Here is a 27436-nt window from a genome sequence, read left to right as displayed (position 1 = left end):
GTGCGCGCGCGCGAGCGGGGTGTGTGTAGTGTGCAAGGAAGAGAAAGAGGAGACGGCGTCGTGCGCACACGCTGCTGCTACACACAAAAAACCACGGAAATATATTTAAATTGTTAAGATAACGGTGTACATACAAGAAAAAAGAGCCTCTAAGTGCTGACCGGCGAACAAACTGAGCCCGGAGTTACTGTTTTTGGAGCCGGTGTGGGACTCAAGTTGTGAGTATCAGTTTTTATTGTTTGTGGGTTTTACTTGAGTCAGGCTGGTTGGGATGCCGGGTGGTTATAAAAGAACCCACCGTGAGGTATTTTATGGGGTAGATATGAGCGTGTGAGGGGGTCTTGTGTTTGATCTGAACCTGGCCGCCGGTCAAGCTCGGCTAGCACGCATGCTAATGAGACGGAAACTAACGATAATGGCAAGATGGCATGTTAGCGGAGATGGAGTGTGGGCTAATCTTTACGAGCTGTCCAAAGTTAGAGTTATTGTCCAAAAAGAAACCTCGTGTGGGGATTGTTTATTGTCCTGATTGCTGTCTTATGTATATTCACTTCCTTCCGCTCTCTTTTTTTTGTTCTTCTCTGCCCCCCACCCCCCCTACACTACAACACCTCCTCGACTTGGACGGACTCAAGCCTGGGTCAGAACTCTGGATTACCCTGGAAACTTTATTTAGTTAGCTAAACTGCTAGCTAACTAAAGAAAGAAAGTTTTCTGTTGTCCGCTATGTCTGCAAGCGACGATGAGAGGGATGAATACGGAGCCCCCGAGGACCGGTTAATGCACGGTAAGGCGAGGCTCATTTGTTAGCAGAGAATGCTAATGTTCACGCTGGGTTATGCGCTAGCATGAGCAGATGTTTTTGACATTCACATCAATCATGTTTGTTAGCATAATGCTAACTGCACAATGCGGCTAACTACCGGGTTGCTAACAGTAGCAAACCGGCTTCATTCGCGGCTGAGTATCGTTTTAGAAAGAAGTCCAGTTTTTACCACAACCTGAGACGGCATGGCTGGTGGTTGCATCGGAGTGAAGTCACGCCGACAAACCGGCATGTTCCCGGGGCCTAGCGTTAGCCAGCTACCGGTATTTTTACGTGTCGATGACAAGATGGAGGCAGCCAGTTAGCTTGAAAGCTGGCGGATGACGTTCAGCGGCGTCCCCCTCCTCATGGCCGGCGCCTTCGGTTTGAGTGTGCAAGGGGGGAAAAGTAATAATAATAATCATACGGAAAGGAAAAAACAACACCCAGCTTCTTATTTAACCGTTATTTATCCCCGATCACCTTTTAGTTTTTACGTGCAGGTGTGGCCGATGTTTACAGTGTGCTTAATTCCGACGAGCACGCGCACCGTCCGCGATAGAACCGTTGAGAACAAACATTCAGCAAGTTAGCCGCAAATGCTAAAAATCGATCAAAAACGGTCCACTTTTTGTTCACGTGTTTTAAAGCTTTATAACAGCAATAAAACAAACGGTGCAAAAGACAACACACTGTAAAATCATTCTTCTTTTCATTAATAGCCATACAGAAACCAATTATTCAGGCTAGCCTTTATGCTCAGATGTCTTACAAAGGTCAAACATTTTCTAATAATTTTGTCTTTTAATTCATATTTTGTTGTTTCTAGTGTCAGTACCTGCTAACTGGTTCTGAAGTACCGCAACACGTTTTAACTATTTTTTTTGGGTCTAATACTGCATAAGCTAAAACTGTGGAAAATCGTTTCCATTTTAGTAAAAAAACATGTCAGCATTCAGCTTTTATTAATAGATGCTGCAGCTGAAAAGACGGTTAAAAATTGCACAGCTTATAAGATATAGTGATCAACCATGGTTTCTAATTGATTGTCAGCAAAGGTGCCAAACAAGTAAAAGACAAGTGGGGAAAAAATCACCAGTGCAATTAATCGAAAATTACCATTAGTTGAAGCTTTCAAAAATGACAAAAACAAAATAATGTGGTTCAAAAATGTTTTTCTGATAAACACATCTTGATTCATGAGAGTAAAAGTAAAATCTCTGCAGCTGTAAAGAAAAATGACAGATAATCAACAAAGGGAGGACAAAAACAGAGTCCAGAAATATGCCTTTGAATTACTCATGCACAATCAACAGCCAGTTATTAATTTTGCACTGGAATTGTATATAGGATGTATAATAATGTAGCTGAATAGCTGGTGAGTTATTTTCTATTGACTGCAGTAGAGTTTGGTGCAATTTATAGATTAAAAAAAAACTGTGTCAAGAACTTAAATTCAATCTGTCAAAGTTCCTTTTGTGTCTTTGTTAGTGTCCTTTTTTGCACAGCTCAGAATGAATGTCATATGCAGTCTTTAGTTTTTCAAACTTCTGAGTTTCTATTAAGTGAAAATCTTCTAATTTAAAATTTGTTTTCCATCAGGAGTCATATTAGGTCTTCACAAGCACAGATCCCACAGGGATAAATCAGAGTACACAAAATTAGGTCTTTATATCTGTGGAGTAAAATCATCTGTGACGCAAAATCTGGTCTTTGTCCATAAAACATGCTTTTCTCACGCTTTGCATCAAATAGAAAATTCTATCACTGTGCTCATAAGGAGCTCTTTGTGTTAAACACTTGAATCCGATTCGAATAATTTTTCTTATCAGCTACAGCTGTGTTTCCACCTACCTACACAAAGCTCAGTTACCTCTATTGACCCAAAAAGTCCCATCTCATTAAATTGTCTTCCTTTCCAGGTGCATCTTTGATGGCGACTTGCCATTTGCTTCTTACTGTAGTCCATTACATTAATAAGCGCTCAGTGCCAGATACTGGATCAAGATTTTTGCTGTTTGTGAGGCCTGCAGGGGTGTGGTTAAATCATCCTGATGAATCAGTTGTAAATGATGGTTTTAACCTCTAGAGCCAAACTCATTAGTCACTCCCCCTCTGAGGGCAACTTGTGTAACTGGAAAGTAACTCAGATTACTAGTTTAACTGCTAACATCACAGGTCTTTAATTCCAGACATCTAACTGTGGATAACTTAAATGCTTTCTGACACTGAGTGAGACAGATGAAAACCCAGACTTTATTTTTTGTTTTTGATTACTGCAAAAAGGAGAAATTTGGTTACTTTCTATTTTATTGTACAAATAGAAACAATCAAGTCTTCTCAACACTTTTGTCCTTTTGTTAACACGACTGTTGAGCCAAGGGTCAAGTGTTCAGTGTACAGGGTGATAAGTAAACAAAACAAGACCCAGATGAAAATGACCTTAAATCTCACTAGCACCCCAGAAATAATTTGAACTGTTACAGCAAGTTGCAGGTTACTCATTGGCTACTCAAACCTCAGATGTTTCTGCACCCTGAAGCTTGAGATCATCGTTTAGATGAGCTGGTGCCAGAGATTCAGTTGTGACAATCTGCTGCTGATCGATAGGTGTTGCTTCTCTGAAAACTGTAGCTGATCAGTGTTGTTGTAGAAAATGTTGAAACGGAAAACCCAATGATTGTTTGTTTATTGTTTTATTTTTCTCCAAAGTAAATTGTTGTATTAGCCCTCCTCTATCAGTTACAAATCTCTTTGCTTCTGCATTGATTGACACAACTGTACGCAAAGATCAAACTGCACAGACACCTGCATCTGTCACCTGGTTACAAAAATCAAGAGTTGCACAAAAAAACACACCAAACGGCACCAACAAGGGAACTTGCCAGCATGAAGGTGGCATAAGCGAGCATAAACTAAGAGTAGCGTAGCAGACTCAAACATGTTCCAGAGAATATAAATCTGCCTTGTGGGAAGCAGTTAAAGGGGAATTCCCTCTAGTTTTAAGATATTTGAATTTCAGGCCCTGGGATCATAAAAGTCGACATCCGGAAACAAAGCTTCTTTACAAATTCTGTCATTTCATAGTTCCACTGTGATCTGTAACACGTGCCGTTTACCTGTGAAATAGCTGAATCAAGAATTAAACAGTCGATGCAAGTATTTAGCAGCCTACAGCTGGTGTTGAGTTTCCAGCAGGATATGCAAGTGTCCTCCGATACGCATGTCATCTTCATGGCCAGCTGTTCATTGTTGTTATCTCTCGGCACAAACACTGACACACAGTTGCTCCTTTGTACACCTTAACAATGAAATTTCTCTGTTGGCCTGATCTGCAGATGACGAGGAAGGAGAGATCTCTGAGAATGAGACTCCGAAGGTGAGGAAGAAAAAGAAGGCAAAGAAGAGCAGAGAGAGCAAGGGCAGCAAGCGGCGGTCGCGCAGAGAGGTGAGGGGATTATCCAATTAATCTGGGGTGTTTGTATATATGGGGGTCTCTGGAGATCTAGTTTCAGTTCTGGATTAGAAAGATAAACATGTGATGCTGAGTAACTCTAGAACAGAAACCTACTAAAAGTTGACGATTTGTTTTCCGGTCATTTTGGGTCTCTGTTTGCTCACTGCCTTTCTCCTTTTTCCAGGAGCTGCCCATTAGCTCCCCAGAGCCCATGGACTTGGGCGGCGTAGATGATGGTGAAGATGGCGGCCCTGGCCAGCGCTCAGAGAGCGAGGGCAGCGACTACACTCCCGGGCGCAAGAAGAAGAAGAGAGCCAGCAGCGGCAAGGACAAGAAGAGGAACAGCGCCGCAGCGGAGAGGAGCGCCTCCAAGAAGAAAGAACCAGAACCAGAGGAGGATGAGGATGACGATGATGATGACGGCATGGTAAGAAAGGCGAGCAAAGAAGGTCCATGCACTTATAACACATTTAGTGCTTGTTGAAATTTTTGGTCACTTTGAAATACTTTGTTACAAAAATAATGCTGCTGACAACAGCTCTGTTATTCATCGCTGTTATGAGTAACAGAGTAAAAAACAAAACTTGCTATAGTTTCTCTGTACAGTTAAAAGGTTTGTTATTGGTTTAAAGTACCCTTCTCTCCTCTGCGAGGAGCAGGTATTGATAGTTGTACCTGTAATGGAGTCAGCAGCTGTTTAACAAACAGATTTGATGTAAGACGTGCTCAAACAAAGAGCCGATTCTGGCCAGTTCTGAGGCCGCCAGCCAATCGGGGTCCTTGTAGTTAATGACACTCAGTGCAACATAAGAGAGGGTGGATTGGGGTGTGTGAAGACATATGCTGTTACTATGGCAACATCACCTAACGCTGCACTACGCACTTGACCCTGCTTCTTTGTGGTTAGATAAACACAATTTGATTCATTGGGAGAGCTGCCCTGCATCAGGTCTGCAGCTCAGGCTGTGAGATGGGAAGCGAACGGAGCCAGGTGTTTTTATCAAACTGTTCACCTTTTTATTAGCATTTAAACTTCAAAAGAAACTGGCTTTAGAAGACAGCAGTTTAGAAGTTAAATTTCACTTATGATTCTGGCTTTAAAGAAAGAGAACATCTTTAGACAACAGAAGAAAAGGCTTTAAACTTTTGGAGGGATCATTAGCAGCTGCCTGCAGATGGAGTTATTTTTATTGGTTTGCGCTTTGCAGCGACCACAGTGTGCAGCTTCGGAGCTTTTCGGACATCTTGTTCAAAGTTCAGCAGATCTAAACTTCGACCTCTGCTGATGGAAAGGAGCCATCCAGCAGGCAGGGAAGACAAAATGGAGAAAAATCAGTTGTCTGAATTAACTGAATTTCTATCAACCTTAAGAGGGGAAAAAACATTAAAGATCTGGTGATATTCAGTACTGGTTTCCTGAGGTGTGGGAGTACTGTGCTGCACAAGCCTTGTGGCCTCCCCATAACTTGGTGAAAGCTGAACATAAAGCCCAGCTCCCTATGGGGCTGCCCTGTGTCCCCCACCACTCTAATAATTGGATTAAATACTTGATTAGCATTTTTGCCGTAATTGCCTGAAGTCTGCTTGCTGTAGAGATGAAATGGTTTACCTACTGTGATGAGTGATTTCCAGTCCCTTTTCTGGAAAAATGAGCCAAACATTTTGTGATTCCAGCTTCTAAATTGTGAAAAGTTCTGCTTTTCGTCGTCTTATATGATAGACGCCTGAACTCTTAGATTTGCACCATTAAACAGTTTGTATTTTAAGCAATCAAAGGGATCAACGTCACCTCATGAATGGCCTCATTGCCCTGGGCCAGTAAAGAAGTACAGTGATCCTGTGCAGCAAACTCACTGAAATGAAGCCTCTCCAAGTAACTTCTTCTCCCACCTGGTGTTCTCACATTAAAATACCACTGAACGTCTTTCATTAAACCACCTGTGCGGGTAGTTTAAATCTGAAAAGTATTGTTTGTTGTTTTTTTGCTCCCATCCACTGTTGATGTTTTCAGTTTTCACCCACCATAAAAGCTGTTTGAATGCAGATGAACTGCTTCAAATTTCTTAGAAACTTTGCAGTATCCAGCTGCAGCATACAGGAGGCAGTGTTTACTCCACTGTGCTTATTTCAAGGCTTTAGTTACTTGTTTTCCTTGAAGTATACAAATTGCGTACAAATTTATTAAAATGTCCAGAAAAAGCCTGATCTATTTGCCCAGAGGCCTTTTTCAGGGAAAAATCATGTTTGATGCTGAAACTCTCTAGTAATAGTTTGTTTATTTTGATAAAACAGGCTCTTGGTAGGATAAGAGTTGGACAGCAGGGGCAAAACTTCAGTGTTTACTGTTGTCATCCTTCCGAACAGTGGCACAGGCCAAAAGGGACTTAGGACTCCCACCATGTGGTTCCCTTTGATGTTGTTTTGGTTTGCTGTGCACCTCCTGATTTTTGTAACCTTTCCAAGACAAATGGTTGATCTGCAGGTATTTGAATGGGAGGAGAAAACCTTAAAGAAAGCTTTGCAGTTTTGAATTCTTTTATTCATATTTCTGCAATGAAGGGATTTGTCTTTTAATACATTTAATCACACATCATTTAAAAGAAGACTGAGGAGACTAAGTATCAGAATCAGAATATTTTAATAAGTTCAACAGGGCTGTAATGATGTGGAGTGATCAGTGAGTCAGCTGTAACCACAGCATCACACTGCAACTAATGATTATTTTTCATTTATCATTTAGTCATCAAAGAATCAAAGTAAGGACAAATTTCCATCAAACTCTTAAATCGCGTACACAAGTTATGATTGAGGTTTGTTTAACAAGGACAGGAAAGTGAGGAAAAAAACCAGCAGAACAACTAATAAATGAGTAAATTGTAAAGATTCTCATCAGGTTGGTGGTGATCTAATGGATTGACTCTACTCACACTGAATTATCAGCTTAATTAACAAACAGTCTGATGTAATTAAGTTTAATGGTCAGTGTCACTTTTGTTTCAGCATTTCGGTTGCTTGCTCGATGCTCATTTTGGAGCTTCTTCACGGGCCACTCAAACCCCTCGGGTCAGTGGAGTTGTTATTTCAGTTGCTGTGAAAAGGATGTTATTCCATGGATAATGTAAAAGTCTGTGGAATAATAATTTTGTATGTTGTGGGGTAAAATAAAGCCACAAACCACCTACTGGACTCTTTCTGATGTGCAGAAAGGGAACAAAAGTGCTTTTTTGTAGGAGGGGGGCTTTTTATGATGCTTAAGGGCACAGCAGCACCTTTTTTAAAAATCAAATTGAAACCCTGCTGGTTGGTTTTATGCTTCAGATTCATAAGTCACAGATGGTCCCACATGTTGGTCACTCGGTCTGTGTGTGATCAGTTGATGCCGTCCTCGTTCAGCAGGAGTTTATTGCGTAAAGCTTCTTTTTTTGGGAATAATGATGTTCCGAAATAAACACGCCTCCCGTTGTGTTGTGTCTGTGGCATGTACTGAATTGTGGTCGCTCTATTCAGCGGGTGCTTGATCTGCGCGCTCTGTTATCTGATCAGATCCATATTGATAACACTTTACAGCGCTAACGTGGTTTTGAGAAAACAGGAAGTTCTGGTCTTTGCATTATGCCAGGTTTTGAGACACTGTGGGCTTTTTTACCTGCGTCACAGGATGTTAGCAATAATGTTTTGTTCTTTTTTTTTTTTTATTTTATTTTTTTGTAATGAAGAATGAATTTTGTTTCAATAAAGGCACCAAGTGGACCTGACTCATTGTTGTTTGCATATCAAAATGATTACGTTTTCATAGTTTTACCTGTCAGAGTAATGGCCCATTCCCACTCAAGGTATTTGTCATATTAAATAAAGAGCACAGGTGGTGTCGTCTGCGACCCAAACCCAATTCGCAGGATGGATACAACCATTTTGTTTTTTTGTTTTATTTTTTTGTTTTTATTGTGTGGTGTTATTAAAGTGCACATTAAGCATTTCCTTGTGTGATACACTAACAGGGAACAGGCCTTTACTGTGTGGGGAGATCTTTTCTTTTGAATAGACTTTAGCGTTTCCCACAGTTGGATTCATTTTGTGGCGAGTGTGGGACATTAAAACAAAACATGTGAGAGGCATTAATACATTATCTTGTGTTTTCATTTGTGTCCATTTGTTTTTTTATTTGATTTTAACAATTTGTTTTTGTATTTTTGTTTCTGCAGGAGCCAAAGTCGTCATCTCAGCTGCTGGATGACTGGGGCATGGAGGATATTGACCACGTCTTCACCGAGGAAGACTACCGCTCTCTGACTAACTACAAAGCCTTCAGCCAGTTTGTCAGGTACATGGACGGATGTGATATAAAGTGCTAGATAAATAAAAGTTCAAGTGTGTGGTATCGAGAGCTCGTACACGGTGCAGGTGTAACTGTTTGTTGACTTAGGGTTTTAAAGGGATGTTGGAGAAGAGTGCAACAAAAAGGTGGCAAAGTTAATTTTACCATCTCACGGAAAGTTGCCACTTCCACAGTCCAGGATCACCTGCATGGACTCGTCCAGTTGCAGGGAAAGAAGGAACAGCAAAAATATAAATAATGATAATTCAGTTTCCTGCTAATTTACACCGTAAATGCACAGAAACAACAGAAACCATCTCTAACTCCCAGCATTGCTTCTGTTACTCACTGTTCAGGATGTAACCGTGCAGACTTGTCTGCACAGCAGCTGATACCTAGTGAACACATGTGACCCACAGCAGCATCAAAACCACCAAAACATTGAACTTTGACTAAAATAAACTCTGTTAAAGAAACCCATCATGATCAGTAATCAGCGTGCAATCAGCTGTATGTGTACCATTCGTTTGATGCTAAATGAACTCGTACCCATTCTTAAAATTTTATTTCCTGACACCCGTCTCAGGCCCCTCATCGCTGCCAAGAACCCAAAGATCGCCGTGTCTAAGATGATGATGGTTCTGGGCGCAAAGTGGCGCGAGTTCAGCACCAACAACCCTCTGAGGGGAGCTGCTGCTGCCAACGCTGCCCTGGCTACCGCCAACGTGCCGGCTGCTGTTGACACCATGGTAGCAGAGGTCACGCCGCCCGCCGCAGCACAGCCACCTCCGGCGGAGCCTCCCCAGGCTCCTGCTCCCCCGCTCCGCAAGGCCAAGACCAAGGAAGGCAAAGGTATCCTGAGCAGGAGAGGTCACATGAAAGGCTAAAATATCAGCCTCCTGTATCTGTGTGACGCTAAACTGAGTTTTTCTTCTCTTCTTTTTTTTTTTCTCCCCCCGGCAGGTCCCAACGCCCGCAGGAAGTCAAAACCTGCACCAAAACCACAAGAGAAGAAGAATAATACGAAAACAAAGAAAGTGGCTCCTCTCAAAATCAAACTGGGGGGCCTCAACAGCAAGAGGAAACGCTCATCAGTAAGTATCAAAATATCATCATCATCATCATCTGCGTTTTTTGTTATTAAGCCCACCACTGTGCCCAGTATAGAATAGTGTTTTTAACCAGTTTATTAAAAAAGTGGGGAATGGGTATTAGTTGGAAAATTAGCTGTTCAATAAGGTAGTGCAGTAAGAGGCACAGGTCAAAGTTCATTCAAGCATTTCCGACGAGTCAGGTTACATCAGCTTGTTTAATGATACCCTGAAGCCAAGAACAAAGCTGTCTGTGCCTCTAACCATGAGGAATTTATTTTGCTTTTGCGTTTATTCGTTTTAATTAACTTTGTGTTACACGTTACTCCACGTAGCTTCAGAAGAAATCGTAAATCTTATTCTCTTAAGCTGAGGGAACCCTGTTGTATCCTAAACGTATCTTAAAATCTTTTGTCCCGTGTGCACAGAGCGAGGAGGATGAGCCCGACGTGGACAGTGATTTTGATAACGGCAGCATCAACAGTGTGGCGGTCTCCGAGGGGTCAAACAGTCGCAGCAGCCGCAGCAAAAAGAAGCCATCCAAGAGCAAACCCAAGAAGAAGAAAGGTGCGTCTTTAAGACTGAAACTAAGCTCAGGTGTGATGAGCCAGTGCTCCTGTGCTTGCTTAAACAGTTGCTGATGGGGCGTAGCGATTGAAGATTGCTGGTTAGCTGTGCAGTAATGACTGCGTTCGGGGTGAAGTATTAGAAGCGTGTGGCCTTCTTGACGACATGAGGAGGAGTGTGCACACACACACACACACACATTAATCACTGCGACTGAGTCAGAGGAGTTTGGTATATTTAGAAGGACGATGTCTTCATCAGGCCTGTCGCCTGCTGATGCCTCTTCTGTAGCTGTTGTCACCGGTCGGATGACGTAGTGGATGGAGTCACATGAACTGAAAGAGGACGGAGTCCTCGCAGACACCCTGCTGCGTAGGCGTGGAAACGCTTTTAACTGGTTAAGGTTTTAGCTGCAGATGGAAAGTAAAATTTGCACTGGGAGATTATTGGATTACAGTTTTTGGCTGCGAGTGATTATGAAGGTAAGATAGTCGGAATATAATTATTACAACCTTTCATTTTCACTAAAAAGCAGTTTTGTTTTTGTTTTTTCCTTATAAATCTAATGCACAGATTTCTTGTAGAGCTGTGTGGTTCTGGCTGTAGAAACTCAGACTTGTGAGCACTTTTGATCATCTTGAGGACATTTGCCAGATGAGAAGGAGAGCCTGTTTCTGTAGGGGACGTAAGACTCCTGTAGAAGAACCTGTGGACAAATTACAAAGGCTGCCTGTGGCTCCTTTTTTTTCCCCCCCATCTGGATGTCTAAAGATCCTCAGAAACCACCGTGCTCTATGGTTGGTCCTGTGTTATCTAGGCCTCTTGTCGGCTCATCTCCATCCACAGATGCCCCGGTGGAGACCAGCGAGACACCTTCCTGTCAAAAACATCCTTATTTGAACCTTCAATCTTAAACTGGGAGACTTTGTCTCCTACTATGTGTACTATGTATTTCATTTGAATGTCCAAGGATAACTTTGGCGTGCTGACTGGAGTAGCCAGGAATCGAATCAATCAAATCAACCTCCTGTAGACCGTTTCTCCCTACTGATTTATAACTGTTTAACTATGTTTTATATCAAGATTAGTTATTTATCAAAATAATGATCATTGGGGTTCTACCATATTTGAGCAGCCCTACCCTAAGTGTACTGAAATACAAATGGTCAGTTTATTTATTTTATTTAATTTCACTGTTGTCCGTCGAAGGCACTGCAACTTTTCTTTGGCTTTTGTTCAGCCAGATTCAGGCGAGTGAGGTTTAACACACTCCTGTAGTTTGCGCAAATGTTTTGTTTTTGGTGACACTTTAGATTTTGATCAAACACTTTTAGCTCTTTTTTTTTTTTTTTTTTTCTTTCCTCCCCACTAACCCAAACTTCATGTTACTGTTGACTTTGGTCAGCAGGCTGAAAATCTGAGTGTTTTTGTTTCTGGCTGTGTTTAGGTGTTTCGGTGGGATCTCTGTCTAAAACAGATAGTTTCTTCATCCTAGTGAAGCCCGTCAGTTTCAGTCTGTTGGTGTCATTGAGAGAATCTGAGCTTGAGGGGAAAGAGTGACTCACTGAGTAGTTTTTTCTCTGACAAGCAACATAAACACACAGCTCAGTGTCATAAACACCGATCACGGATCACAGCGCGTATCACTTCCTGACTCTCTGTTAACGTGAGACGTTAGTGGGTGTAATACTTTTTGTCCTTCCTCATCAGACGTAGAAGATGGTGACGGCTATGAGACGGACCACCAGGACTACTGTGAGGTGTGCCAGCAGGGTGGGGAGATCATCCTGTGCGACACCTGTCCCAGAGCGTACCACATGGTCTGCCTGGACCCTGACATGGAGAAAGCACCGGAGGGCACCTGGAGCTGCCCGCACTGTGTAAGAAACTTCTTGACAACTTACTCCACCTTAAAAAAAAAAATTACCCTTCTGAAGGTCAGACAAAGCACATAAAGTGGCTTCAGTTGCTTAATAATGGACATTTTATTTTATAGTGGTAACATCAGGAGGTTCTAGCTTTCTGATGTTTAAATAAAAGTGCATCTGTTCGATCACAAAGTCTGGGTTCAAACATTTAAGCGACTTAAAAAATACCCAGATTTTCAGTGTGGAACGGTTACCATTTTTCTTTAATTTGTCACTGGTAACACAGTTTCATTTTTTTAAATCATTAGACACCAGTTAAAATAGTTGGAAACTGTTGTGATTAAAGGTCATAAAGCATAAACTGTCCTGCGATTGCAGGAAAAGGAGGGCATCCAGTGGGAAGCCAGAGAAGACGGCTCCGATGGTGAGGAGGACAACGGAGACGCGGGTGACATGGAGGAGGACGACCACCACATGGAGTTCTGCAGAGTTTGTAAAGATGGCGGAGAGCTGCTCTGCTGCGACTCGTGCCCCTCGTCGTACCACATCCACTGCCTCAACCCACCGCTCCCCGAGATCCCCAACGGGGAGTGGATCTGCCCCCGCTGCATGGTGAGCGACAGGACGGTCAGGGTTAAACGTGGTGATTGTACTAACATGCGTTATTATTATTTATTGATCATGTGGTCAGTTATGGGATTCTTTAAGTCACAGTGGTTTTAAAAATAAAAGAGAGAGAAGGAGGAAGGATTTGATAATATATAATACCTTGTGCATTATGTTAATATACTAGTTTCCTGTCAGTACCCTTGTTGAGTTTTGGCATAGTGGCACAAGTTCTCCACCAGTGCAGGTTTTGGTTGGGGAGATCTTCCAGAACACAAGGGAACAAGAACTACAGCGGTGGCCCAAAACGGCAGAGGTGGAGTTTGTTTGTTGGATACTCAAAGCCAATGAGTGACATCAGGGACCACAACAATAGTGACCTGACTAACCTGCCAGTAGGAAAACACTAGATGGGATGAAGTGGTGTTAGCTGGTTAGCAGTGATTGAGGGGATTGTCCACTAGTAAACCGATCATGTTGTTGTCATAGGCATTAAAAAAACATCTGTCCTCTCAAAAGTTCTTTGAAGTTTGAAGTTTTTTGTAGCGATAACTTATTTTTAAAGCTGAAACTGTTTTTAAATTTTAGTGGCTCAACTGAATTTTTTTTCTTTTTCACCAGTTTTAATTAAAAGCATCCATAAAGACTTAAACCTTTACTGTCCCCCTCCCCTCCAGTGTCCACCCATGAAGGGGAAGGTCCAGAAAATCTTGACATGGCGCTGGGGAGACCCCCCTCCTCCCACACCGGTTCCCCGTCCCCCAGACCTCCCAGCCGATGCCCCCGACCCCGCCCCGCTGGCAGGGCGGCCCGAGAGGGAGTTCTTCGCCAAATGGTGCAACATGTCCTACTGGCACTGCTCGTGGGTCACGGAGCTCCAGGTGTGTACAGCTTCAGGAAAGCTTTAAATCTCTCTGATAGCTGAACCTCATCCTAAACTTTTTCTCGTGCATGTTGTGTAGCTGGAGCTGCACTGCCAAGTGATGTTCAGGAACTACCAGAGGAAGAACGACATGGAGGAGCCGCCCCCCATCGACTTTGGGGAAGGAGAGGAGGACAAGTGTGTCAAGAGGAAGAGCAAGGACCCCATGTATAAACATCTGGAGGAGAAATACCTCCGCTTTGGGATTAAGATGGAGTGGCTGATGGTTCATCGAATCCTTAACCACAGGTCAGTCTGACCTTCTTACAGACACAATGTTACACAGATTAGACTTCAGCTCTGATTCTGTACTATTCATAAACCATCAAAAAGAGTCACTTTTTCTATCAGAATAAATTATTTTGATTTAATTATAAACTTTTTTAGATTTTAGATTTTTAATTCAATTCAGTTCAATTCAATTTTATTTATATAGCGCCAAATCACAACAAAAGTCGCCTCAAGGCGCTTCATAGATACAGAGAAAAACCCAACAATCATATGACCCCCTATGAGCAAGCACTTTGGCGATAGTGGGAAGGAAAAACTCCCTTTTTAACAGGAAGAAACCTCCGGCAGAACCAGGCTCAGGGAGGGGTGGGGCCATCTGCGGCGATCGGTTGGGGTGAGAGAAGGAAGACAGGATAAAAGACATGCTGTGGAAGAGAGACAGAGGTTAATAACAGATATGATTCAATGCAGAGAGGTCTGTTAACACATAGTGAGTGAGGAAGGTGACTGGAAAGGAAAAACTCAATGCATCATGGGAATCCCCCGGCAGCCTACATCTATTGCAGCATAACTAAGGGAGGATTCAGGATCACCTGGTCCAGCCTTTCCTTTTTGCTAAAGCATATAGTTAAGTTTGAAGCCTAATCTTAAAAGTAGAGATTGTGTAAACACTAATGAAGTAATCACACTATCTCTAAACTTATTCTATTCAATCTTAATTTTTGTCATTCTCACTGTTCTGGAGTGAACAATGTACTAAAGACAACAAGTAACTTTGATTAAATCTTCTGTGCCGGCTCTTCCCCCCCCAGTGTGGACAGAAAAAATAACGTCCACTACCTGATCAAGTGGAGAGAGCTGCCGTACGACCAGGCGACCTGGGAGGCCGAGGACATGGACATACCCGAGTATGACCCGTACAAACAGCAGTACTGGAACCACAGGTGAGTTAAGTTCTGCACAGCTGTGTTAACAACCTGAAACTTGCCGCTTTTTACTCATAGTGCGTGTTTGTTCCAGAGAGCTGATGATGGGAGAGGAGGGAAGACCTGGGAAGAAGATAAAGGTGAAAGGAAGAGTGAAGCGGCCTGAAAGGCCTCCTGAGAACCCGGTGATCGATGTAAGTTGGAATTAATGAGTCTTTGTGAGGGAATGAGTCCTAAAACTCAGACATTACCAAGAGTCAGTGGGTTTTAGGTGACTTTATGCTCGCTGCACTGGTCACAACTAGAGCAGGGCAATATGGCCAAAAAAATTTATCACGATATAGATTTGAAAATTTGCGATAACGATATAACTGACTATATAATTGATGCGAGACAAATTACAACTCCACAACTTTACTAGCGCAAACCCCCCCCCCCCCCCCCCCCCTCCCTCCCATCCATTTATTTTCACTTAAACAAGCAGCTGTTTTTATGTGCATTAAAGCTCTATAAAAAGTAGAAATGGGCTGACATATCCTGAGCATAATCATATATAATATCCACTGAAGTTAAAACAAGGTGCTTTGCAACAATAAACTGCAGTGTGCCAAATAAAAAATAAAAAAAAGTCCAATACATATTTGTCGGACCATAAGCTGCACGGGATTATAAGACACATTAAGAGAAACAAAGCAGTCAGATAAATCTTTATTAAACTTTATTAAACTCATTCTTCTTGCTTCCTCCACTTCTGTACCATTGATTCATTGATGCTGTATTCTATCACAGCTGCTCTATTCCCATGTGGTTGCAGTATATTAATGACTAACTTCGTATTGTGGATGGATTATCTCAGTTGTTCTCCTGACTGAAGTTTGGTCCGTTTACAGCATCCTGCCATGCGATTGTATTTGTCTCTAACCATCAGGAACCTTCACGTTAACTTTTATTGAGTGGAAAAAAGTTAGTGTTCATCCTCCAGCTTCACTGTTTATGTTATGCTAACATAGCTGTGTCGCTAGCGATCACGTAGCACATCATTATATACCAGCTAGCCCAACTTCAGTAACCCTACAAACGTCACTGCTGTTTAGTTTTCTGTCTTCATTTATGTTGGAAGTGATAGCAGAGCTGTACCTTTTAATTTTTTCAGAAATCTCTCTGTCAGAACATGCTATATCATGTTTAGGTAACTAACAAAACAAGCGAGCTAACTTCCTGCTAACTTCTAACTCCGTTAAATGTAATAAATGCTGTTTCCATGGATGCCTGGATGTTAAACTTCATAGTTACACCTGGTAAACCAGCAATGCTGATCGTTTTTTAAAAGGTGAAAGAATTTAGTTGGTCTTTCTAAGTTCTGGTTACCATTTACTGGAACATTTGGGAATTCAAATTCAACAACAATTATCTAAAAGCACAAAAATAACCCTGATGCATGAACATCCTCCAAAACTGCTCAGTTTGCCTCTAAAATGGACTGTTTTTTTAATACAGTAAAACTAAATGGCACTCAACTAGGAAGTGTTTTCTTTCTACCATTGACATCCATCAACTGACATCTTCGTGGTTGGTTTTTAGCAACTTTGAGGTCAATTGCCATTTAGTTCCATATGATTCATGAGAAAGCCAGTACCTCCAGAACTGGATGAGCCGCATTCCAAAATGCAGATGAATAAATCCCTACAAGAACCAGAGGGAAGAAAATGTTTAAATGAGGTTATGTGCCCTCAAACTCTTCCTGACATTCCTGAGGCCTGGCTGTCTTTGGTGAGGTGGGCTTCTTTTCCTCTGTTGTGGGAGCGTGGGGGTCGGGCATCAGCTCTTTGGAGCTGGGCTGTCCTGTGCCACCGCGGCTGTGTCCTGGCACCCCAATGGTGCCAGCTGGTTTCAGTTCTGGGCTGTGGGTCTGTTCATTGTCCCTCAGCTCCTACACTACTGTGGGTCCCTGCTGTGCCCACGTAGAGTTTCTGGGTGGTCTTGATGTCAGACTTCCTGTAGTTATAAATTTATATTTTCTTTAAATAAAATAAAAAAAATTCCTGATATTCCTGATTGTAGGGCGCCTTGATTGCGTCTGCCCTTGTTTATAAATTGTAATTCTTCCGTTTCCAGCCCACCATCAAATTTGAGCGTCAGCCAGAATATCTGGACAGCACGGGGGGGACGCTGCACCCCTACCAGCTGGAGGGTCTCAACTGGCTGCGGTTCTCGTGGGCTCAGGGCACCGACACCATCCTGGCCGATGAGATGGGTCTGGGCAAGACGGTGCAGACCGCCGTCTTCCTTTACTCGCTGTATAAAGAGGTGAGTGGCTGTGAGAAGCTGGATTCTGTTATACCCCTGTGGCGCCGCACATGCTGAAGCTGTAACTGTATATCTTCTTCTGTGGTTAGAAAGCTTTGGGTCTAGCTCTTCTCCGCCTTTTTGTTGGAAATTTGAGCTTCTACTCGAACTAGACTTAAACAGTTTTACTTATGTGATTTTTATTTCTTTTTTTTGTTGAATTTAGTTTGAGATGAATTAATGAAATGAATTTTTCGTTCAGTGCTACAACTCAGCGGTGCTCTGTGTGGCTACGTTATGTCTGTAGGTGGCTGTCATCCTATTGGCTAGCAGCCATCCAGCCATTTTGTATAAACCAGGTGAAATCTGACGACATTAAGCTGGATCAGAAACTGTAAACCACCACTCATCATATGTGCGGCTGCTGCCACCTGAAGGTGGGAGGCCAGAATGCACTTCCTGCAAACTTCCTCCAACTGAACTTACTAGGATTTTATTGACAATATTTTTAGTTTCTTTATTGATTTGTGGGAAAAGCAGCTTAAATATGCTGTAATGCACAGAATATTTTACAGATTAGTTAAATTTGGGAATCCCAAGAGTTTGAACACTTTTATTTACCAGGTGGAGTTAAGACCAGTGGGTCTGGGGCAAAGGTCGTTGGTCATTAAGTGAAGCGCTGGTGACCTTCATCTGTATGATGCTTTACACTCACTTCTCGTCTCCTCATCCAGGGTCACTCCAAAGGGCCGTTCCTGGTCAGCGCGCCCCTCTCCACCATCATCAACTGGGAGAGAGAGTTTGAGATGTGGGCGCCTGACATGTACGTAGTGACATACATCGGAGACAAGGACAGCAGAGCCGTCATCCGGGAGAACGAGTTCTCCTTCGAGGATAACGCCGTCCGAGGAGGCAAGAAGGCCTCCAGGATGAAGGTAAGGAGATGGCGGCGTGAGTGGAAATCCGTAAAACAAATAGCAAAAAAAAAGAAACCGCAGAAAAAAAGTGTGTTCAAACTTGAGTTTGAGTTTTGGCGATTTCCTCCAACAGAAAGATGTATCCATCAAGTTCCACGTTCTGCTGACGTCCTACGAGTTGATCACCATCGACATGGCCGTCCTGGGCTCCATAGATTGGGCCTGTCTGGTGGTGGACGAGGCCCACAGGCTAAAAAACAACCAATCAAAGGTACAACACACAGGGGATGGGCGCTTTCGCACAAGCGAATCATTTTTCAGCAACAACGCGGGCAATAAAAATCCCAGACTGTAATAACAAAACAAAGAAAAGCTGTTCTGTGGTTGAATCAGAAGTTTATCTGAATCATCGGTCTGCTTGTCGGCATGGTTACTTGAAACAGCTGTAATAAATCTGTTGTGAGTGCGTCTGAATTGAAAACATGTGCAGCTGCCTGTGAATTCTCACTCAGCCTGATCCTGTTATAAACATTTTTGTTTCCCCCTGCTGTAGTTTTTCCGGGTGTTGAACAACTACTCCCTGCAGCACAAACTGCTGCTGACTGGAACTCCTCTGCAGAACAACCTCGAGGAGCTTTTCCACCTGCTCAACTTCCTCACGCCCGAGAGGTTCAGGTGAGCCTGAGCTCTGTTGTAAAAATGTATCGCTTTACTGTCAGATAAGTAAAGGAATACCTCACGTGTGATCTGGTTTCTCTGTCATTTCTTTTTCTGCAGTAAGTTGGAGATCTTCTTGGAGGAGTTTGCCGACATTGCCAAGGAGGACCAGATCAAGAAGCTACACGACATGCTGGGTCCGCACATGCTCAGGAGGCTGAAGGCTGACGTCTTCAAGCACATGCCCTCCAAGACCGAGCTCATCGTCAGAGTGGAGCTCAGCCAGCTGCAGAAGTGAGTGGGGTGGTTGGTACAGCAGCAGCTGTAGAAGAGAGGTCAGAGGAGTGGACATGAGGCTGAATGTTTGTGGTCTGTTTGCAGGAAATATTACAAATTTATCCTGACGAAAAACTTTGAGGCTTTGAACACCAAAGGAGGAGGAAACCAGGTTTCACTGCTCAACGTCGTCATGGACCTCAAAAAATGCTGCAACCACCCCTACCTCTTCCCCGGGGCTGCTATGGTACGACCCAAACACCAGGGAGAGACCATTTATTTAAGAAGGAGGCTGTGGACGGCTCCTACTGTTCTACCTTTGGACAAACCTTTTATGCAATTTATGAAACCTTAACATTTGATTGGTCCCAACAGGAAGCTCCAAAGATGCCCAACGGGATGTATGATGGAAATGCTCTCATCAAGTCTTCAGGGAAACTGATGTTACTGCAAAAGATGATGAGGAAGCTGAAGGAGGGAGGACACAGAGTGCTAGTTTTCTCTCAGGTACAACGCCGGACGTCTCAAACAATCTGATACTAAAGATAAATCAACTTGGAAGTCTTTATCTTAAACTAACCTTTCTATTTTTTTTCTGTAGATGACTAAAATGTTGGACTTGCTAGAAGACTTCCTGGAGAACGAAGGCTACAAGTACGAGAGGATTGACGGAGGAATCACAGGAGGGATGAGACAGGAGGCCATTGACAGATTCAATGGTGAGTTGATCCTTATCTCACCTGCTCTCTTCGCTTCCTTCACCTTTCATATCTTTTCCACTCCTGTGTATCAACGCTGGATTCATCACACCTGGAAAAAACTGCTTTCCTATTGGAAAAACTGGAATAACGAATGAAAGCTTTGCAGGTTTTTTTTTTGGAACGCTGTCCAGGGGGTCGAATTGGGTCCTTTTATAGGGGGCAGAATGTAAACATCACCGGCTTTAGGATTGTTCCAGTTGATTCACTAAATCTGATTCTTGAAGCAACTTTATTCTCTTTCCTACTTCATCCTTCAGCTCCTGGTGCTCAGCAATTTGCCTTCCTGCTGTCGACGAGAGCCGGAGGGTTGGGAATCAATCTGGCTACTGCCGACACCGTCATCATCTACGACTCGGACTGGAATCCGCACAATGACATCCAGGTACAGTCGCAGAGACATTAGTCATCACTCACACATTCACCCAAACTGCTTATTCATACGTGTATTTTTGCTTTCAGGCCTTCAGCAGAGCTCATCGTATCGGTCAAAACAAGAAGGTGATGATCTACCGATTCGTCACCAAGGCCTCAGTGGAGGAGAGGATTACTCAGGTAAATATAAGCAGAGTCCCACAGAGTTGAAATCTTGGCTGGTTGCTCTTATAAAATTTCCCTCTCTCCTTACCTGCTCTGCTCTCTCCAGGTTGCCAAGAAGAAGATGATGCTGACTCACCTGGTGGTCCGGCCTGGCCTCGGATCCAAGACGGGCTCCATGTCCAAGCAGGAGCTGGATGACATCCTCAAGTTTGGAACAGAAGAGCTGTTCAAGGATGAGGGAGAAGGTGAGGGTGGAGGGAAGCTTGGGAGAAGACAACAGAACGAGAGAGGGAGGGAAAATTATGTGAACTGAAGTCTGTGCGTCTGCAGGTGAGAACAAAGAGGAGGACAGCAGCATCATTCACTACGATGACAAAGCCATAGAGCGACTACTGGACAGGAACCAGGACGCCACTGACGACACGGAGCTGCAGAGCATGAATGAATACCTGAGCTCCTTCAAAGTGGCTCAATATGTGGTGAAAGATGAGGAGGAGGAGGTGAGCGCCTGAGCCCATCAGGAGTGACCTTCATACACCCAGCTCCCCTTTTGTCCTTTTAACCACCTTCGTCCTTCTTGTTGCTCAGGAGGAGGAGGTGCAGCGGGAGATCATTAAGCAGGAGGAGAGCGTGGATCCAGACTACTGGGAGAAGCTGCTGCGTCACCATTACGAGCAGCAGCAGGAGGATCTGGCCCGAAACCTGGGCAAAGGCAAACGTATCCGCAAGCAGGTCAACTACAACGACGGCTCTCAAGAAGACAGAGGTGAGAGGGCGTCTTCTTCTACTCCTCTTACTTTTTAGAGAGGGGAAAACAGTGTTTTATATGTATAAAATAAAATGGTCTAAGAACAGATTTAGTATTTTGTGCTCAAAATATTTGAGGAAAACGCACAGGTGTATTAGAGTTCAGAGTTTTCAGTGAGGAGTTTCTCCTCTGCTGAGGGGGAAGCTTGAGTTTAAGGTCACTCTCTTCAAGTGTCTCTAATGATGTCGTTGGTCGCTTTACATAAGGAAGAAGGGTTTTCGCTTCTCTTCATGGCTCACTGAAAAAAAAAAAAAACCACCTGATGAAATGGATTTTGAACATTTAATGAAAAATAAAAACGGGAACATCCATCCTCCTGTGCTGCCTCCTCACATGCCCCTCCCCCCTTTTCTCCTCCTCCTCACTTTTCACCTTCTTTTTCCATTTCCCCTTTTTCTTCTTCTTCTAACACCCCTCCCCATTACCCATTTCTATGATGAGTCCCCCCCCCTTTGACTTCACCTTTGACCTTTTGGTTAAAAAAAAAAAAGGAGAACTTTTCTGAAAAACTTGTAGGATTTTCAAATTTATAACATCTACTAGGAGACTGATCACTCCCTCTCCCCAGGGTTTTGCTCTACTGCTTCTTTCTCCTTCCCACCTCCCTCATTTCTCCTGCTCCTCCCCCTTTGAATGGGACTTCTGGTGAAGGGGAGCAGTGCTCAAAGAATCTCAGCCTGATTTTATAAGAAAAACTGTAGATTACATGAAACAAGCTGTGGTGTGCGTACGTGCAGATAGAGAAATGATGAAATTTAAAGCTTCCTTTTTACTTTTGTCTCAAAGCTGATTGGCAGGATGACCAGTCAGATGGCCAATCAGATTACTCGGTGGCATCTGAGGAGGGCGATGAGGACTTTGACGAGAGATCAGAAGGTAAAAACTTGGTTAACTTGTTTCCTGAGGTCCAGGATGAAATGTTTAAGATTTGCTCTCTACATTTAAAGCAGTCTAATTAGTGCTGGTTACTTCACAAGTACATAAAAACAGGATCTCCAGCTTCACTTACTCACAAAATTGTTCGGTTTTAAAAAATATTTTTTGGAAAAGTGACTCATGTTAAACCTGCAGAACAGAATAACTAAAGGTTTAAACGACAGACAAGAGAAACTGAATGTATTCTAAGCTTTTAACTCAATAAACTCTGAATGTCATTCTGTAGACGGAAAAGGGAAACATTAATTTTGAGTGTTGCGGCACGGTCTGCCTCCCTGCAGAGTGTTTCTTATCATCTGTAAAATCACCAGCGTTGTTTCCTCTCTGCAGCCAACTCTCGCAGGCCGAGCAGGAAGGGCCTGAGGAACGACAAAGACAAACCGCTGCCTCCCCTGCTGGCCAGGGTGGGGGGCAACATCGAGGTGAGCGTCTCAGAGACTCAAAGCTTCAAACATCTCAGATTATAAGTGTATCAGTGGTGACCTTGTTCTTTGAATAGTCTTTAAGGTATAATGGTGGTATATCTCAAAACTCAACTATCGTGGATCTTATGACTGTTTGTTCTCTGTATGTAAACTCTGATGTTTACCCCTCTGACGTTTCCCAGGTTTTGGGCTTCAACTCTCGGCAGAGGAAGGCCTTCCTGAACGCAGTGATGCGTTATGGGATGCCCCCACAAGACGCCTTCACCACCCAGTGGCTGGTCCGAGACCTGCGAGGGAAATCTGAGAAAGAATTCAAGTGAGGATCGCAGCTTAAATACAAACACGTGGCTTCCACTGAAGACAGTGAAGTGCTCATCAAGGTGGTCTTCTGCCACATTTTAAACTGATGTAATAAAGCTTTTTATTGCTTCATCTTTTAAACTCCCTCAGGGCCTACGTGTCTTTGTTTATGCGTCACCTCTGTGAGCCCGGAGCCGACGGGGCCGAGACCTTTGCGGACGGCGTCCCCAGAGAAGGGCTGTCTCGGCAGCACGTCCTCACCCGCATCGGAGTCATGTCACTTATTCGCAAAAAGGTAATGAAGGCACTCTTTCTTTCATTTTGTAATAAGAGGCTAACAGCTGTAGATCGCCTTAGGGTTGGTTCATACGCTTGTTTTGAAGAACTTGGTTTGTTTGTTTTGTTGGAAATGCATTTGAAGCTAGAAATGAACCAGCAGTCTGCAGCAGGAATTTGATTCTCTGCTGTCTTCATAGTTCCACTTGTGCTTTCAGGCTCTTTCTATGTGTAAAAACTGTTACCAGTCACTTAAAAGTACAGTTAACCTCCGACACTTTGGCTCATCGGACCAAAAACAAAACTTTTTTCCATCTTCAACTAATGAGAGGTATTTGAGGATGAGTGTATGTTTTTCTTTTTATTCTCTCTGTGTAAACTCAGTCAAGCTTTCCTATTTTTTCTTACTAAACTGGGATGACTGGGTTTGTTGGAGTATAGCAGTATAACATTTTATTCAACAGGGTTTTGCAATTTTTGCTTTTAAATCTAGGTTGACTTTACCTGCAGGGACCCTGGACACACAAATAACTGAAAAAGGAAAACAAATTACGCTTAAAAGAAACTTTGTCTGAATATTTCTCAGTTAGTTTTTTCTTAATTATTTTCTTTAAAAATCATTAACAACCTTTTAGAGTTAAATAAAACTCTGCGCCTGTAACATCTTCACTGTTTTGAACTCAACATTATGCACTCCACACTGTATATAAATGCCACTTGTTTTGCACATATTCAACTCTGTATATTTTATATATTTTATTATTATTATTATTATTATTATTATTATTATTATTATTATTATTATTATTATATATATATTTTTTTTTTGTTACTATTTAATTTGTAAAAGTGTGTGTGTATACACACACACACACACACACACACACACACACACACACACACACGTAGGAAAATATTTAGTATACACATCCAGAAATGCATACACTATTATATATTGTACATATATTTATTAGTTTCAGGTTGGCCATTCTTGTATTTGCTCGTTTGTGTTGTTGTGTTTGCACATCTCTGTTGCTTGTGGGGCTCGCACACAAGAATTTCACTCGCATGTGCTGTGCCAGTGTGCCTGCACATGTGATGTGACAATAAAAGTGATTTGATTTGATTTTGATTTGATTTGAACTCCAGAGCTTGTAGGAGATCTGTTGTACTTGTTAGCTGCAGGCTGGGCTCCAGAGACCGTCTTTAGTGAACGAATGGAGTTGAAGCTTAAATGAGTTAAATCTGGTCTCAGGGGGGAAACTCTGGTTTTGTTTTATAAATGCAGCATTTCTAATGTGTTTGAAGTAAATGCCACTTCATTTAGAAGCTGGTAGGCGAAAAGTCAAAACTGAACAATTTCATGACACCCAGCGGTAAAATGCTGCCCCCTGGTGGTGAAAGCTTTGGTTAAAATATACAGAAGTTATTTAGAAAAACAAGGATGAAAATAAACTTGGTAATGTCATGTTCCCCAGAAATGCTTGATTTGAGATTTTTATTTTATTTTGTTTCTATTTAGTTTGAGCAACATGTAGAGACGTCTTGCTGACGCGCTCGCCTGTTTTCCAGGTTCAGGAGTTCGAGCACGTAAACGGCCAGTGGTCGATGCCCTGGATGGCCGAGCTGGAGGAGAACAAGAGGGCCGCGGCTCAGCCCGATTCTCCTGCAAAAACGCCGTCCACCGGCACCCCCGCCGACACGCAGCCCAACACGCCTGTGCCAGGTAACACTCACACTGGAGCTAAACCAACAAATACACAAGTCATACAGGATACTCGATGTGTTTGTGATGAAAAATAAAGCGTATAAAAATAGAACAATATCACGAGATACTTTGTTTGTAGTCGACGACTCCTCGAAGGACTGTGAGAAGGACGTGAAGAAAGAGGGCGAGGCAGAGAAGAACGGTAAAGAGGCCGGAAAAACCAGCAACGAGGTAAAGACTGAGTGCTGTGAATGAAATCGGGTTTATGGAGTCGGAAGGAGGAAAGATTTTTAATCTTCCACGTCTGCGGCAGGTGATCGCCATCCCAGACGATGACGAGAAGAGTCCGTCAGCCGAGCAGGAGAAGAAGAACGGGGAGCCAATGGAGACGGACAAACCGAGCAATGGCGAAACGGAGGGCGTGAAAGAGAAAGAAGGCGAGAAGATGGAGGAAGGAGAGGGTGAGAAGAAGAGTCCAGAGGGAGCGGAGGAAACGAAGCCCCCCTCAGAGGCAAAGACAGAGGGGTCAGAGGTCAAACCTGAGGATGCAGAGGTCAAAGGTAAAACTAGTCACTCGGGATTCTTCCTGTTTTAATATATTTTTAAATAAAACTTTAGAGAGTAAGTGATAGAGATACACCTTGTTATTTGGTTACTAAGTTCTTCCTTTTTTTAAAAAATCTTGATTTCAGCAGAAGAAAAGAAGGAAGAGAAGACAGAAAAGATGGACACCACGCCTCCCGCAGATGAAAAGAAAGGTGCCGATGACGTTTCCTGCAGGGTTTCTCGGCGCTCTCTGACGCTCTGCTGTCGTTAATTGTGATTCCTTTTTCATCCTCCCGCAGATGTGAAGGAGGAGAAGGAGACTCAGAAACCAGTGGAATCGGCGGCCAAACTGCAGAACGGAGACGGCAACAAGGAGGGAACGGCATCGACCGCCGCTGCCACGGCGAGCGGGGCCAGCGAGGAGAAGAAGAAAGCCAAGACTCGGTTCATGTTCAACATCGCAGACGGAGGATTCACAGGTACACGCTGGCTCAGACTCGAGCACAACTCATTCGAATGTTTTCAATTCAACGCTGACTCACGTGTTTCTCTCAGAGCTCCACTCACTGTGGCAGAACGAGGAGCGCGCTGCCACGGTAACCAAGAAAACCAACGAGATCTGGCATCGCCGCCACGACTACTGGCTGCTGGCCGGCATCATACAGTATCCTTTGCACACCTGTCTGTCTGTTTGGCTTCCCTGGAGACTAAAACAATAGCACTTAATGTGAGATCAGAGTCTGTTGTTTCCTTTGACCTCTACCTCCTTCAGACACGGTTACGCCCGCTGGCAGGACATCCAGAATGACGTCAAGTTCGCCATCCTCAACGAGCCTTTTAAAGGAGAGATGAACAGAGGAAACTTCCTGGAAATCAAGAACAAGTTCCTCGCCAGAAGATTCAAGGTATGAAAGATTTGACTTTAAAGATATTTTTTTCTGATAAAGACTTGTTTCAGGTAAAAGACGACATCAACACTGTTTGTGTTTCTGATCGTTTTCTTCCACTCATCTGATATTCGATGTTACAGAGGAGATGGATCTTTGAACTGAGCAGAACATTTAAAATAAAATGACTCTTTGTTCGCCTCCGCTGCAGCTGTTGGAACAGGCGCTGGTGATCGAGGAGCAGCTGCGACGCGCCGCCTACCTCAACATGTCGGAGGACCCCTCCCACCCCTCCATGGCCCTCAACACCCGCTTCAGCGAGGTGGAGTGTCTGGCCGAGTCTCACCAGCACCTCAGCAAGGAGTCCATGTCCGGGAACAAACCGGCCAACGCCGTCCTGCACAAAGGTAACGTCGGCGAGCAGGCTTAGCTGTTTGTTTTTAGAGTCGCGCTGCTAAAAATGTCAACTTTGTCTGATTTTTAAGATAAAAGCACCTTGAGAACATTAAAATAAGTTGTGAAGAACCTCGAAAATAACTCTAATGTATGTGTCTGTCCTCCCTCAGTGCTGAAGCAGTTGGAGGAGCTGCTGAGTGACATGAAGGCGGACGTCACCCGGCTGCCTGCAACCATCGCCCGGATACCGCCGGTTGCAGTCCGACTCCAGATGTCTGAGAGGAACATCCTGAGCCGCTTGGCAAGCCGAGCACCTGAACCACAGCCGCAGACACAGCAGGTAACTAACACACACACACACACACACACACACACACACACACACACACACACACACGACATCTCTCTGACCCCACCTCTCCGTTCCTCCCCCGGCAGATGTCGCAGCAGTGAGACTGAACGTCGGCTCTTTACCTCGAAAACCACCCCCTGCCTCACCTCGACATTCCTGATTGGTGCACAGGAGTAAGACAGACTTCGCGCCTCAAGCTTGAAGCCACGCCCACTTCACATTTTTTTGGTTTTGTTTGTTTGTTTTGATTACCCCCACCCCTGAAAAAAAGGACTTTACAGATTTTTCCCCCCCCGGAGGATCAAATCCCCCTCCCCTCCCCACCGAGAACGAGGCTGTGGACAGAAAAGCTGTTTTATTTTTTCCTCCATTTTTTTCAACTTCTGTATTAATATTATTGATATAATGTTATTATGATGGTTTTTTTTGGGACCTAAACAAAATAAAAAAATTAAATGAAGTTTTGTTGGAGCTTAAGTGATCCTCATAAAAACTCTGCCAACTTTTTATATCCGGTATAATTGTTTTTCTCTGTGTTGTAGCAGCAATGATGTTAAAGGAGGAGGTGTGAGTCCTGCAC

At 43.5% G+C, this 27436-nt stretch overlaps 1 protein-coding gene across 2 annotated transcripts; it reads left to right on the top strand.

Moving 5' to 3' along the window:
* On the top strand, positions 1-27316 carry chd4a (chromodomain helicase DNA binding protein 4a). Of its 2 annotated transcripts, none has more exons than XM_080862444.1 (41): positions 1-218; positions 636-787; positions 4144-4253; positions 4447-4689; positions 8465-8583; positions 9164-9429; positions 9541-9671; positions 10097-10235; positions 11946-12115; positions 12482-12715; positions 13387-13590; positions 13672-13880; positions 14675-14806; positions 14883-14982; positions 16904-17095; positions 17809-18009; positions 18125-18262; positions 18545-18666; positions 18769-18942; positions 19030-19171; positions 19300-19431; positions 19526-19643; positions 19943-20067; positions 20145-20237; positions 20329-20467; positions 20553-20722; positions 20814-20988; positions 21817-21906; positions 22297-22388; positions 22574-22707; positions 22842-22986; positions 24540-24693; positions 24815-24906; positions 24989-25235; positions 25368-25433; positions 25521-25700; positions 25777-25885; positions 25994-26126; positions 26320-26515; positions 26675-26844; positions 26943-27316. In XM_080862444.1, the coding sequence occupies exons 2-41, from the start codon at positions 727-729 to the stop codon at positions 26955-26957; spliced, it is 5862 nt and encodes a 1953-aa protein (XP_080718570.1). In that variant the 5' UTR covers positions 1-218; positions 636-726; the 3' UTR covers positions 26958-27316. The 2 variants fall into 2 exon arrangements, with proteins under 2 accessions (XP_080718570.1, XP_080718569.1); XM_080862443.1 differs by having other exon boundaries at positions 20811-20988.
* Positions 27317-27436: the final 120 nt, after the last annotated feature.

This window comes from Rhamphochromis sp. 'chilingali' (genome assembly GCF_963969265.1).
Source record: "Rhamphochromis sp. 'chilingali' genome assembly, chromosome: 17".
Taxonomy (NCBI): domain Eukaryota; kingdom Metazoa; phylum Chordata; class Actinopteri; order Cichliformes; family Cichlidae; genus Rhamphochromis; species Rhamphochromis sp. 'chilingali'.
The sequence above is the reverse complement of the archived record's forward strand: the minus strand, read 5'-3'. Positions and strand labels throughout refer to the sequence as shown.

What these genes read in the sequence shown, in the direction of transcription:
- chd4a (XM_080862443.1), top strand. Translation starts at nt 727, where the DNA reads ATGTCTGCAAGCGACGATGAGAGGGATGAATACGGAGCCCCCGAGGAC. An exon ending in TAAAAAACAACCAATCAAAG is followed by an intron (nt 18,263 to 18,544) that starts GTACAACACACA and finishes CCCCTGCTGTAG; the next exon opens with TTTTTCCGGGTGTTGAACAA. An exon ending in CGGCTCTCAAGAAGACAGAG is followed by an intron (nt 20,989 to 21,816) that starts GTGAGAGGGCGT and finishes TTTGTCTCAAAG; the next exon opens with CTGATTGGCAGGATGACCAG.